This window comes from Nanorana parkeri, unplaced genomic scaffold (genome assembly GCF_000935625.1).
Source record: "Nanorana parkeri isolate BGI_ZX_2015 unplaced genomic scaffold, ASM93562v1 scaffold901, whole genome shotgun sequence".
Classification (NCBI taxonomy): domain Eukaryota; kingdom Metazoa; phylum Chordata; class Amphibia; order Anura; family Dicroglossidae; genus Nanorana; species Nanorana parkeri.
The window spans coordinates 230,977-243,567 of NW_017307169.1; the positions used below are offsets into that span (position 1 = coordinate 230,977).

The 12,591-nt window shown below is 41.6% G+C and overlaps 1 protein-coding gene across 1 annotated transcript in view; it reads right to left on the minus strand.

Moving 5' to 3' along the window:
* Positions 1-4,288: 4,288 nt before the first annotated feature.
* NME9 (NME/NM23 family member 9) overlaps positions 4,289-12,591 on the minus strand; it is a 31,076-nt gene continuing 22,773 nt past the window's right edge. Inside the window, exons 14-17 of the mRNA XM_018565941.1 lie at positions 10,703-10,847; positions 9,042-9,274; positions 8,400-8,483; positions 4,289-4,323 (exon numbers count right to left, since the gene is read on the minus strand). Coding sequence (XP_018421443.1) covers positions 4,289-4,323; positions 8,400-8,483; positions 9,042-9,274; positions 10,703-10,847 — 497 coding nt within the window. The remainder of the gene's footprint in view (positions 4,324-8,399; positions 8,484-9,041; positions 9,275-10,702; positions 10,848-12,591) is intronic.

The window sequence follows — 12,591 nt, forward strand, 5'->3', positions numbered from 1 at the left end:
ACGGAATACAACAACTTACTCTCATCCTCCCTGGACATTTTTGTTCCCTTCATTACATGCAGAATTAGGTCAGGACCACTCCAGCCCTGGCAAACTGAGGACACCAGAGGTTTTAAAATACATAGCCATGCTCTTGAGCATCTATGAAACAAAAATAAATCACTGCAACACATACTTGTATCTCCTTATATCTGCCCTCTTAAAATATATTTCCAGTCTCCATGCTACCAGAGAGTATTATTTCATCACTCGCATTAACACCCGTTTATCTTGTCCTTGTCAACTCTTTTCAACTTTAAACTCTTTCCTTCATGCTCCACTACCTAAACCCACCAACTTATTTACTGCCAGGAGATTATCATTCATTTAAAAAATAAGATTGATGCAATTCTTGATAAGATCTCCAATGTCCAAATATCTCCCCCACCTAACATACCGGGTCTACCACTATATTGAATACTTTGCTCTTTTGACCCAGTTAAGACAACAGAGGTTGCTAAACTTCTTTCTAAAGCCCCCCTAACTACCTGTTCCCTGGACCCCACACAACTACCATGGTCCTCCTCATGCTCTATCCTACACTCTCTAACCCACATCTTCAATCTATCCCTTTCCACTGGCATCTTCCCCACCTCTCTACACTCTAAACATGTATTGTTCAATACCATACTTAAAAAGTCTTCATTGGACCCCTCCAGTTTGAACAAATCAGCAGCCAACTCCTTGCTCCTGTTTACCTTGAACACTTCATATACCACCATCTGAGCTGCCACCTGACTAATAACAACCTTCTCGAATTCACTAACAACTTACTAAATGCTAACACCAATAGCCACTACTCCACATACTATTAGACCTTTCTGTTGCCTTTTATAGAATTGACCACCCACACCTCCTCAAAAAGTCCACTCTCTTGGCCTTCAAGGCTCTGCTCTTTCCTAATTTTCTTCCAACCTATCCTAGCACACCTTCATTGTAACCTACAACTCTATCTCCTTTTCCTCTCTCCATAGGGGTTCCCCAAGGCTCTGACCTTGGACCCCTTCTATTCTTTAACTACACCTCCACCAGGGGTCATTTGAAACCACTGCATGGCTTCCAATAACATCTACACTATATTGCCAAAGGTAATAGGACACCCTCCAATCGCCTCTATGGCCACAGGTGTATAAAATCAAGCACCTAGGCATGCAGACTGCTTCTACAAACATTTGTGAAAGAATGGGTTGCTCTCAGGATCTCAGTGAATTTAAGCGTGGTAACGTGATAGGTTGCCGTCTGTGCAATAAGTCCATCCGTGAAATTTCCTTGCTACTAAATATTCCACGGTTAACTGTTAGTGATATTATAACAAAGTGGAAGCAACTGGTAAACAACAGCAACTCAGTCACGAAGTGGAAGGCCATCTAAAATGACAGAGCGGGGTCAGCGCATGCTGAAGTGCACAGTGTGCAGAAGTCGCCAACTGTCTGAGTCAATAGCTACAGACCTCCAAACTTTGTGTGACCTTCAGATTGGCACAACAACAGTGTGTAGAGAGCTTCATGGAATGGGTTTCCATGGCCGAGCAGCTGCATCCAAGCCTAACATCACCAAGTGCAATGCAAAGCGTGGGATGCAGTGGTGTAAAGCACGCCACCACTGGACTCTAGAGAAGTGGAGACGTGTTCTCTGAAGTGACGAATCACGCTTCTCTGTCTGGCAATCCGATGAACATGTCTGGGTTTGGCAGTTGCCAGGTGAACGGTACTTGCCTGACTGCATTGTGCCAAGTGTAAAGTTTGGTGGAGGGGGGGATTATGGTGTGGGGTTGTTTTTCAGGGGTTGGGCTGGGCCCCTTAAGACATCAGCATAGCAAGACAATTTGGACAATTTCCTGCTTTCAAGGTAAGGTAAGGCAAGGTCCATAAAGACATTGATGAGCGGGTTTGGAATTGGAGGAACTTGACTGGCCTGCACAGAGTGCTGACCTCAACCCGATAGAACACCTTTGTGATGAATTAGAGCGGAGACTGTGAGCCAGGCCTTCTCGTCCAACATCAGTACCTGACCTCACAAATGTGCTTCTGGAAGAATGGTCAAACATTCCCATAGACACATTCCTAAACCTTGTGGACGCCTTCGCAGGAGAGTTGAAGCTGTTATAGCTGCAAAGGGTGGGCAAACTCAATATTGAACCCTACGGACTAAGACTAGGATGCCATTAAAGTTAATGTGCATGTAAAGGCAGGCGTCCCAATACTTTTGGCAATAAAGTATATATGTTAATGGCAGCCAAATCTACCTCTCTACTCCTCAGCTCACTCCTTTGGTCTGGTCACGCATTACTAGTTTACTAACTGACATCAGTGCAAATGTCACACCACTTCCATAAAATCTTTCAAAAATTAAGTACATAATAGTTCTTCCCTCCATGTCCCCTCCACTTATTTCTCCAACGAGATAGATAGCAAGTATCATTCCATCCACTTATGCTGGGGTGCTAGGTGTAATCCTGGACTCTGATCTCTCCTTCAGGCCAACATCCAGTCACTGCCACAAATCTTGCCACTTTAACCTCCATAACATTTCTAAATTTCTGCAGCATTTCCAAATTTTGCTCCTCCTTAACAAATGACACCACAGATATACTAATTAAAACTCTCATCATATCTTGCCTCAACTATTACTACTCTTTTCTCGTTGGGTACCTTTAGACAGGCTACCTTCTCTTCAATCTAACATAAATACTGCTCCACCCACCTTATCAAGTGGCAACTGCCCTTTTCTGTCAGTTCCTCTACTCTCTTTCAATTGTCAAATGTAAAAAAAATTAAAAATACTTGCTCCTCCTTTTAGATTGTAAGCTCTCATGAGCAGGGCCTTACTATCCTATTGAACTGTATTGTAATTGTATTGTCTCCATTATTTTGTAAAGTGCTACACAAACTGTTGGTGCTATATGAATCCTGTATTAAAATAATATAGTAAATATAAAAAATCACCATGAACCATTTTGCAAATCACAACAATCATATATATTAAATACATTGAAAGAAGACCCTGTTCAGCGTTCCCCCATATGGGATGCCTCACAACCTAATCATCAAAGCTGCTGCACACTCCCTCTGATACATGGAAGAGACTTCTGGGAATCAGAGGAGGAGGAATTCCTGCTCAGCACAGTGCTCTGAAGCACTGTTACTATAATGATGGAACACTGTGGCATGCACTGTTACTGCACAGGACTGCAAGTCACCTAAGTGCTGGATTTTTTCTTCCTCATTGTTTCAAAAGGGTTCCCTCCTATCAGAGTTATATCAACACAGGGATAAATTAGGGACAGCCCCTGCCCTGTAACAGAGACTTCTGATGGAGAATACAACACACTTAAAGCAAGCATGGTCCACTTCTGTCACCAGTCCGGAGAAATGCCATGAAGTCGTCACTAGTGCACATGCTTGTAGACAGGAAGAGGCTGAAGGACATCAGCACATAATTACAACAAAGAATGTACAAAAGTTTGAAATCAGTATTTTTTAATGCTTAAAAAAACCTAAATGTCATTCACTTAAGGGTTACACATACTTCAGTGATGTTTCCTTTTCTTAAAAATAATTATTTAGGAGGTGATAATTGCCAATTCTTTATCCATAGTAAATAGATCATCCAATTGATTTTACCATTTGATTTGATAACAAGTGATAAACCTATCCCTGGTGCATCTTAGAAAAAGATAAATGATGTTTGGCGTTTTGGATGATATAGATAGAACAGTGAAATATTTGAGACATAAACCCTAAGACATGGTAGTTGCACTCAGGAATACTAGGTCTATATTAATATGGACTGGCCTTATATTGCCTTGTATAGCAGTAATGATTGATGTAATGATTGAATGAACATAAAACAATGCCATAAAACACAGCTTCAGTCTTGTTTGTTAAAACGTTTGGTGTTTTTGTTAAAAAGGCCATACAAAATATTATCTTGCACAAAGAGAATCCGCGGGTGAAACAAAAACTGTTGAAAGTACAGAGTGCAGGCTAACAAGCAAAACTCCAGCACTTCTTGATGGTGCCAAAGATTGCTTTGCCACTTGCACAATCATATTTTCCAGTGAAGTGGTCCATTATAGTGATAGGCTAATAGGAGTGTTTGGATTGAGAGGTAGTAACAAGCTCTGGTCTGGATTTGTAGAAGCTTTTCCTGTCAAAATAGCCCATACTCAATTGTAAAAATGTACACATGTATAGTACATAACATCTCAGGAAAGATATATTTAGGTCCACACGAAACAGCCAGATAGTTAACTGTCATCTTGTACAGACTCTTCTTCATTCCCTGAAAATATAAAAAATATTTAATTGCATTTCTTTAATTTGTGAGTGCAATTGCAAATGCAATTTTGAAAATGTATTAAGCCTTGTAATAATGACATTTTGCATATGAATATTTCATATTTACAACGAACAACATGAGGCAAGTGTGAGGCTAATTTTACAAAGGTTTCAAAAAGCTGGTTTACTACTATGCTTTTGTAGGCTGCACTGGGAACAGATCTGCAGTATATCAGTCTAAACACTCTGAGGAGTCAGAGAGAGGACATTTACCCTCCCATCTTATGCTAGCAGAGACAGTGACTGTTTGGATATTCTGTCCGCAGGTGTAAAAAGGGTGCAGCTAGTGCTGGGCTTTGTTATTAGAAAGCCCAGCATGCTCTGCAAACATGAAAGCTCCTGTATAAAATGCTTGTTTGTAAATTAATTTCACCCCATTTCCTGTATTTAACTTGTTTCTGTAACCTGTTTAAATAAGTTGATTGGTGTTTCTATCTAGCTCACTTCCTACAGCGGTCACTCCTACCGACCACGACCGGAAGATTAGAGACAGGGATAAATTATTAGCTCATTTCTCATTTTCACACAGCTTTTCTAGTGGTGGCTTGGAATGGATGCTTCAGGAATAGACTAGGGTAAAAAAAATACTGTAGGTGGAGTGTCTAAAACTCATAGATATTAGCAGAGCAGGTTTTTTAAGCTTTGGGGAGACACATGAAAAAATGTGCTAAAAGTGCACTTTTCTTGTAATTCACGATTGGTATACTGAGCATACCCCATTTCAGGGTCTCTATGCAGGACCATCTTTCAAAAGATCTATAGTTATGTACAGACACCACGTGGGATCCATTAGTAGAGAGATAGGTTAGAATTACATCTTTAACCCTTTCACTGCCAAGCACTCAAACGCTTTTAATCTCAGCTGGCCACACCATTTTTGCAATTTTTCCTATTGTTTTGATTTTCTACTGCTGCGTTGCTAGCGTCTGCAAAAGACCCCCCAAACCATATATTTTCTGAAAGCACAGGCCTGGGTAGAATTAAAAGATGGTGCTACTAATTTTGTAGGTCCTGTGATAGTTGTGCAAATGTTTGTCAAATCAATAATAAACCAATAAAAATACACAATTAAATTGATAAAGCACACTAAAATCAAATTTTGCGAAACGGTAAAAAAATGAAGTGACGCAAAACTGTATATAAGCAACTTGTGGTAAAAATCGTTTGTGCACTGTGTTGACGTGTGTGTGTTGTGATAAAATGATAGAGGCGTACATTTAATTGCAAAACAGCATATTACAAGGCACGTTAAACAGAGAAGGGAAGGGAGAAGCGCTGCAAGCCGAGTAGGGAACAGGGCGATTTTTCGCAGAACCTTGTAAGGGGGGGAGAGGGGGCTGGAAAAATTGGGAGCTAATATAAGTTCCCAAACTTCCGTGGTTAGTCCAATTCGTTCGAGTGTGGTCCCAAAAAATAAAAAACATAAAATTGTGGAGGTAGATGAAATGGCGTGTACAAAAAGAGAAAAACAGAAAAAATCCAGGGACTTACCCTTAGGTAAAAGATATTACGTGGTCATCGACAGAGGGTGGAGTTTGATGATGCTGGTGTCGCACGGGTTCCAGTTTGCCAGGAGTGATGTCTGTTCTCCAAAATCTTGTAAACGGAAGTTGGCGAGGAGGTGTAGGTGAAGTATTCTTTGCTTTGCTTGCCTAGGGTGAGGGGTGTTTGCGGGATCAGTAACGAGGGGTAGAGGTGGATGGTTGCGGTGTCTGCAGTGTCTTGACTGTGACCCTGCGTTGGAGGGACGTCTATTTTCCCATTGATTTGTGATAATGAGGAGGCAGAGGTGGTGTTTTTTTACGTTTGTTGATGAGTAAAGGAAAAGCTGTATATTCCCAAATGTGTTCTTGTCGGGTTAATATAACCACTTCATCGGTGATGAGACGCTGTGGCTGGGTGGTTGCTGACAGGGAGGGGGACACAGGTGGCTCGTGTTTCCACAATCCTGAGGCTGAAAGACCTGGTGCTGTGGTGGTGGGCAGTGGCTAAGCACTTGAGGTGGGGTGCCCCGGTTCGTATCCAGAACAGATGGAACTCACGGGCATCAAACTGGCTGAGGGGGAAGGGGGGAGAAGCCGGCGGCTGTTAATAATGCGATGCTGCGGCCGTGGTTAGGGTGCCAGCGTGATGGTATTAGGCTAGACTGGAATGATCAATGTGTGTCCAGTGCTGGCAGAACTAAAAGGCACGAGGCTGGCGGAGGCTGGGTCTGTGTGGAACGAGGAAAACAAGGCTACGCGTTTCGAAACTCCACCCTCCGTCGATGACCACGTAATATCTTTTACCTAAGGGTAAGTCCCTGGATTTTTTCTGTTTTTCTCTTTTTGTACACGCCATTTCATCTACCTCCACAATTTTATGTTTTTTTATTTTTTGGGACCACACTCGAACGAATTGGACTAACCACGGAAGTTTGGGAACTTATATTAGCTCCCAGTTTTTCCAGCCCCCCTTCCCCCCCTTACAAGGTTCTGCGAAAAATCGCCCGGTTCCCTACTCGGCTTGCAGCGCTTCTCCCTTCCCTTCTCTGTTTAACTTACTCTTCGGTTGGACACCCCGGTCCATAAGCTTTTGAAGCTGCTCAAACCGTACAAGGAAACTCAACATATCTCCAATTTAACCCCTCAAGTGTAGCGCTGTATCCTGGCATGCTGTCCTTTTAACTTTCCATATCACAAGGCACGGCAATGCGTCACAACGCTTTGCCATGTGCTGCCACACAGTAAAATTAATGTTATTTTAAAAAGAAAAAAAAAATCAAGCACTGCGATGCGTTGTAACAACGCACCACAGCCCATGTCCACAATATGGTGCACATGTATGTTATCTGTGTGTGGGGGGGAGGAGGGGTTTGCGTTTTATTTTTATTACTTTTATAAAAAAAATGTTTTCAATGTTTTACCGTTGGGGGGACTTCAGGGAAATATCAGGGGTCTAAAGTTATGAATGGGTCGAAGCCTCTGTACTGAGCTGCTTCTACCCATTCAGAAACTCATAAATGAACAGGAAGTGATGTAAAGCACTTCCTGTTCATTCATAACTGGGGACACATAGTATCAGCGATAACTCCAGTGTTTGTTCTGCACAGATCCTGATCAGCAGCTCCCTCCTCCGCCGGCCAAGTGTCTTCGGATCCCTGCTGCCTCAGCCCATACAGGTGGGGGAGAGCATTGGGGATCCAAGGAGAAATAGATCCCAGCCTGGAGCGGCTCCAGGCGGGGAGGAGAGGCTGCAGATTGTGGGGGCCTCCAGCGCCGCTGGAGGGCACCCAGATTTTCTTGTTAATACAGTAGCTGTCATGAGTCGCTTTCAGCCGCTGACGACACCTATTATTTTACAGGGGACCGTCGGGGGAACCATTCTGATATATGTTCAGTCACTTAGCTTATAGCAGAAGGGTGAAAGCCACCGACGTAAGGCTTACTGAGGTGGCCATCTGCATTTAAAGGTATTTGTTAAATGGGATTCATAGGAGTGCTCTTATTGTTTCACTGCCCTCTAAAATAGTAAGTTATGAGGCTCTAGTTTTGACTGTCATTATAATTGTGATAATTATATTTGAAAGAAAATGTTTTTGAAGGCAAATGGAAATTACAAATGTAAATTGTTTAAATGTTTTCTGCATGATTCCATGTAATTATTAAGTAAACTGAAAGTTTACCTATCTCAGGCTGAAATCTTATGTATATGCTTAAACTCTGTATTTGCTACTTCACTGTTGTTCAGCAGAAGTGTAATGCTTAGAATCCCAGCCAATCATCTGTTATACCTCTGCTAGGACATGGTTTTCTACAACTTCAGTTGGAAACCCATAGCTTTTCAATAGATTTCTATGACCTAACTACACCGGCATGACAAAACGTGCACTGGAAGTCAATTGGCAGTGACAAGTTAAGTACTAGAGGCCTTGGAGTTGCATAGCTACTAGAAGCTGATTGATGGGGTTTGAGGTGGGTAGCCACTGCTTATCGGTAGTCTTAATGAATTAAGATAGTACAATTTGCCCTTTAATGTTACCTGGGAGGGCTGTGGTTTCATTGCGCTCCTCATTTTGTTGGATGTCTTTAGTAGTATTCTGGGTGGATGTTTCATTACTGGTCCCTGTGGAACAAAAATGTAATGGGTTTAAATACCTTCTTATTGGTTTAATGAAAACAACATCTGTAAATCTACAAGCTGCGTATATGTCCATAACCCTGTTGCAAAACGTGTTTGTCAGGGCAAACAAGAAAAACATATTCAGTACATCTCTGCGATGCATGCACATTCCCCAGTTCCATCAATTTAAGGCCCCTGCAAGTACAGAAAAATACTTGCTCATCTGGCAGAAATGCACTCAGCTCCTAAGTCATGTTGGGGGCTGATAAAGCATTTTTGTGGACTGTGGAGTGTTGTCAGATCTCCCAGTTTTGTCTTTGCAAACTACTCAGACTCACTTATTTTGGAAAGTATATAAAGCATTGCCTTCATGCCTTTCAGTACCTTATACATGTACCGTATTAGTGACCAATAGTTATTGCTAACAGAGAGTACTGCACTTGTTGGAACATTGACAGCAAAAACAGTCTGGACCTCACATCTGGGTTGTGTTCTTATTTTCAGACAGATATTTTTCTGTCATGCTGTCTTAAAGCAAATGTCATTAATAAGTGAACTTACAACTGATATGTCCATCCAGATCAATGTCACCAAATATGAATTGAATCTTTTCTGTGGCATGATTTATGTTGGAGGCGCCATGGACTGCATTCTCCAAAATACTCTTAGCAAACAAGCTCCTCAGAGAATCAGGGGCAGCTGTTTGAGCTTCAGTGGGATCTGTGGGGCCCATCAGTGATCTCCACTCCTGTACTGCATTTTCTTTGCTAAGAGTCATCATTAAACAAGGACCTCTGGAATGAAACAGAACAAAAATATTTCACACTTCACATACCATATGATCATGATATGAAACTGAACTGAAAACTTTTAAGAGGAGATAGAATAAAAGTTTAATAATAAAAGAGACATTCACAGTCAGATATATGCAAGAATCTACATAATCTGTCCTCAATTATTACCATAGTGCATGCCTACTTCTTAAAGATTTATAGTTTTAGCATCATCTGACTCTGGCTTCAGTCATAATGTCAAGGTGATCTCAGGTTGCAGCCCTGTCAAAAGATTGATCTCACACATTCTCTCCTGACTACTAAATGTGTATAACAATATCAAATAACAGAGCTCTCTAATTAGGACAAATACAAACAGCTACAGGACTCTGATGCATACTCAGAAGCTAGGAGACATTGGGGTTGATTTACGAAAGGCAACAAAACTGTTCAATATGCAAGTGAATTTGCACTGTGCAGAGGACGCAGTTTAGTGAATGGGAAACTCTGCTGACTTCAAGCAACTGCCAGACTTTGCAACCTCTGGCCTAACAGTCATATGCAAACTAAATAAATAAAAGTGAAAACCAGGGCAGATAGATAAAAAAAATCTATATGCATAATAGATACACGAGAAGGTGCCACATTAGGTTACAATGCTTCTCTGGGTAAAGGAAAGGCATATTGCTTGCAATCTTCCACGTAAGTAAAATGTCAACATAGACGTTTGTAAAGATGTTTTGAATGCTGAGAAATATCTGAAAGATGTCTAAAAGATTCTAGTTCCACAGAACAATTTTTCTGGTGATGTCTCAAGGATGTCTTTTTACAAAGTTAAACGAAAAAGTCACTTAAAATTGCATGTTTAAAGTGAACCTGTACTCTTGTTACTTTCAAAAGTAAAAATCCTGCCTAGGAGTGGATTCTATAAGATGCCTGCTATTATCAGCTTTTTTTATGCTCCACTCTGATTTAGTTTCAGTTTGTTACTCACATTATCACTAGACAGAGGCACGGCAGTTGATGAAGGTTAGTCAGCACAAGTCTGTCCCATTTAAGTTAAAGCAAATCAGAGAGGGCCACAGAAGTCTATTTTCTGGTTTACTAAAGGTCATAGAAAGACTTTTGTGGTATCTGTTATCAAGCAGGACTTTTACTTTTAAAAGTTAAAATGGTGTACAGGTTGACTTTAATATCATATGCCTGTGCCTTACTGATAACATCTATAAACAGAATATCTTGCTGCACTCTTTACCGCAAAACCCAAAGCTGGGTGGGTGCTTGTAGTGACCACGGAAGGCACCGTGTAAATCACAGAAAAGAGAAATAATGTCATCAGCACACCATTCTTTTAAAATCAATGATCCATTTTAATGGCATATTGCCCTCCAAAACAAGCGCTAAACTGATAACATGATACACTGTATCTTAAAGACTGATAAACCCCACCTGCACATGTATTCGACAAGTTGCTCATAAAATGGCTTCCCCTTGTGTTCTTTGTAAAACTCCTCAGCCATCTCTTGGCTCAGATTAGTCTCTTTTATTTGAGAAATTGTAAATCCAGCCCCTTGAATTCTCTCCATGATTTCATCTGTAAAAATGTAGGGACACGTATCATGCGTAAAGTACGAGGTATAATATACACAAACAAGTAACAGACATCCATGTTGTTTGCTTAATTTTAATGATGAAATGTAAAAAATAAACTTAATGATAATCCAGAAGCCGTGTAAGAGTTATTAATATCCCAGCAGTATGTAATAACAGTCAACTGTCTGCACCTTAGCTGCGTTTTGCTACTGAATGCCAAGAAATCCCCAAATCTCTGAGTGCTCTAACATGCAAATTTCTACTCGCTCCCATGGCCAAAACCTCAGTAACTTATAAATGGCTTCAGACACTTTTACAATTAAAGGGTTGTTCCTGTAGCATGGACTGTTTTACTTTAGACACTTGGAACACTTCAAATAAATATTAAAATAACATAACATTCTAGTTGCATTTGTAATTATGACCAACAAATGTTCTTATAAAAATGTCATACAATGCAGCCTTAATATCAAAAAATATACCGTACTTATTTTACTGGCCTTCAGAGAATCAGGGCACTAAAGCAATGTCATTGTGATAAGTGAATTACATTGAAAGTCAGGATGCTTATATACTACATATGGAAATTTCTCCTATTCTTTAAGGTATCATGCAGTTTGTGAATCATGATTGCCTATGTTCCTAAATTGCATGATTCTTCACAGATCGGGAAGATGTGAGCAGATATTCACAATATTCAGGTATAATCAAAAAACAGCAAATTAGCAATTATCCGGATTCATTCATCACTACCCACAAGTTTCTAAGACAATCATCAGTTAACTACCAGGTCAATTTACAAAAAGGTTTGCCACCATGCAGGGCCAGGACAACCAGTGGGGGGGGGGATAGCTGCCCTGGACCCAGCTGTTTTATGTGGGTTGGGGGAAGGAGGGGCACTGGGAGCTTGCAGGCGCTCAGAGCTCAAAGCAGCGGTGGGAACATAGCTGCTGGGGGGAGGACTCTGATCTCTCCTCACTCCAATTGCAGCCTACTGTGGGTGGAAGAGAGCGGGCAGAAGGCGAACCAGCTGAAAACAGATCTCTTCAACACGAGGGCAGACTGCCCTTCTTTCTGTCTCCCCTTGTTATGTGAAATATCACATGAACAGAGATGGGAGGAAGGAGAAGTGCTTTTATTCCTGGGTGGGTGCCATGCCACAAAGGAGATCTGAAATGTACACAGAGGGCGGGGGAAGCAACTCAGCCCCAGAACTCCCTCTCTACCCTTTAGGCCCGGTTCACACCTGGGCGTTTTGTAGCACGTTCCTATGCTCTGCAAAACGCTCAAACACCGAAATCGCCCAAAGAAGTACAGGAGCTTCTTTGGGGCGTATTTGCCGCGCGTATCCATTGGGATATAGCCAGGTAGCCCTCGGAAACACGCGCTTGGTGCGCTTTTTTTTAAACCGCGAATCGCGGTAAAAACGCGCAACAAACGCGCATATTTGATACACCTAGGTGTAAACCCAGCCTTACAGCCCAATAGCCACCCTACCTCCCACGGAGCCCTTTAGCTCCCCTCTCTCCCTTAGAGCCACATGGGACCCCCAAGCCTCCCAGCTCCCCTCCATCATCCCACTGATAGATGCCATAGTAGTCCTCCTTGGTCTGACACCACAGACACAGCTTCTCCCAGTGAAGCAGCAGAAAATTGTTTTTCAACCACTGACACATTGGCAGTCTTTACTTCTATTGACACCACCAATGTGCACTGCTGGGAAACTCATACATTACATATATTTC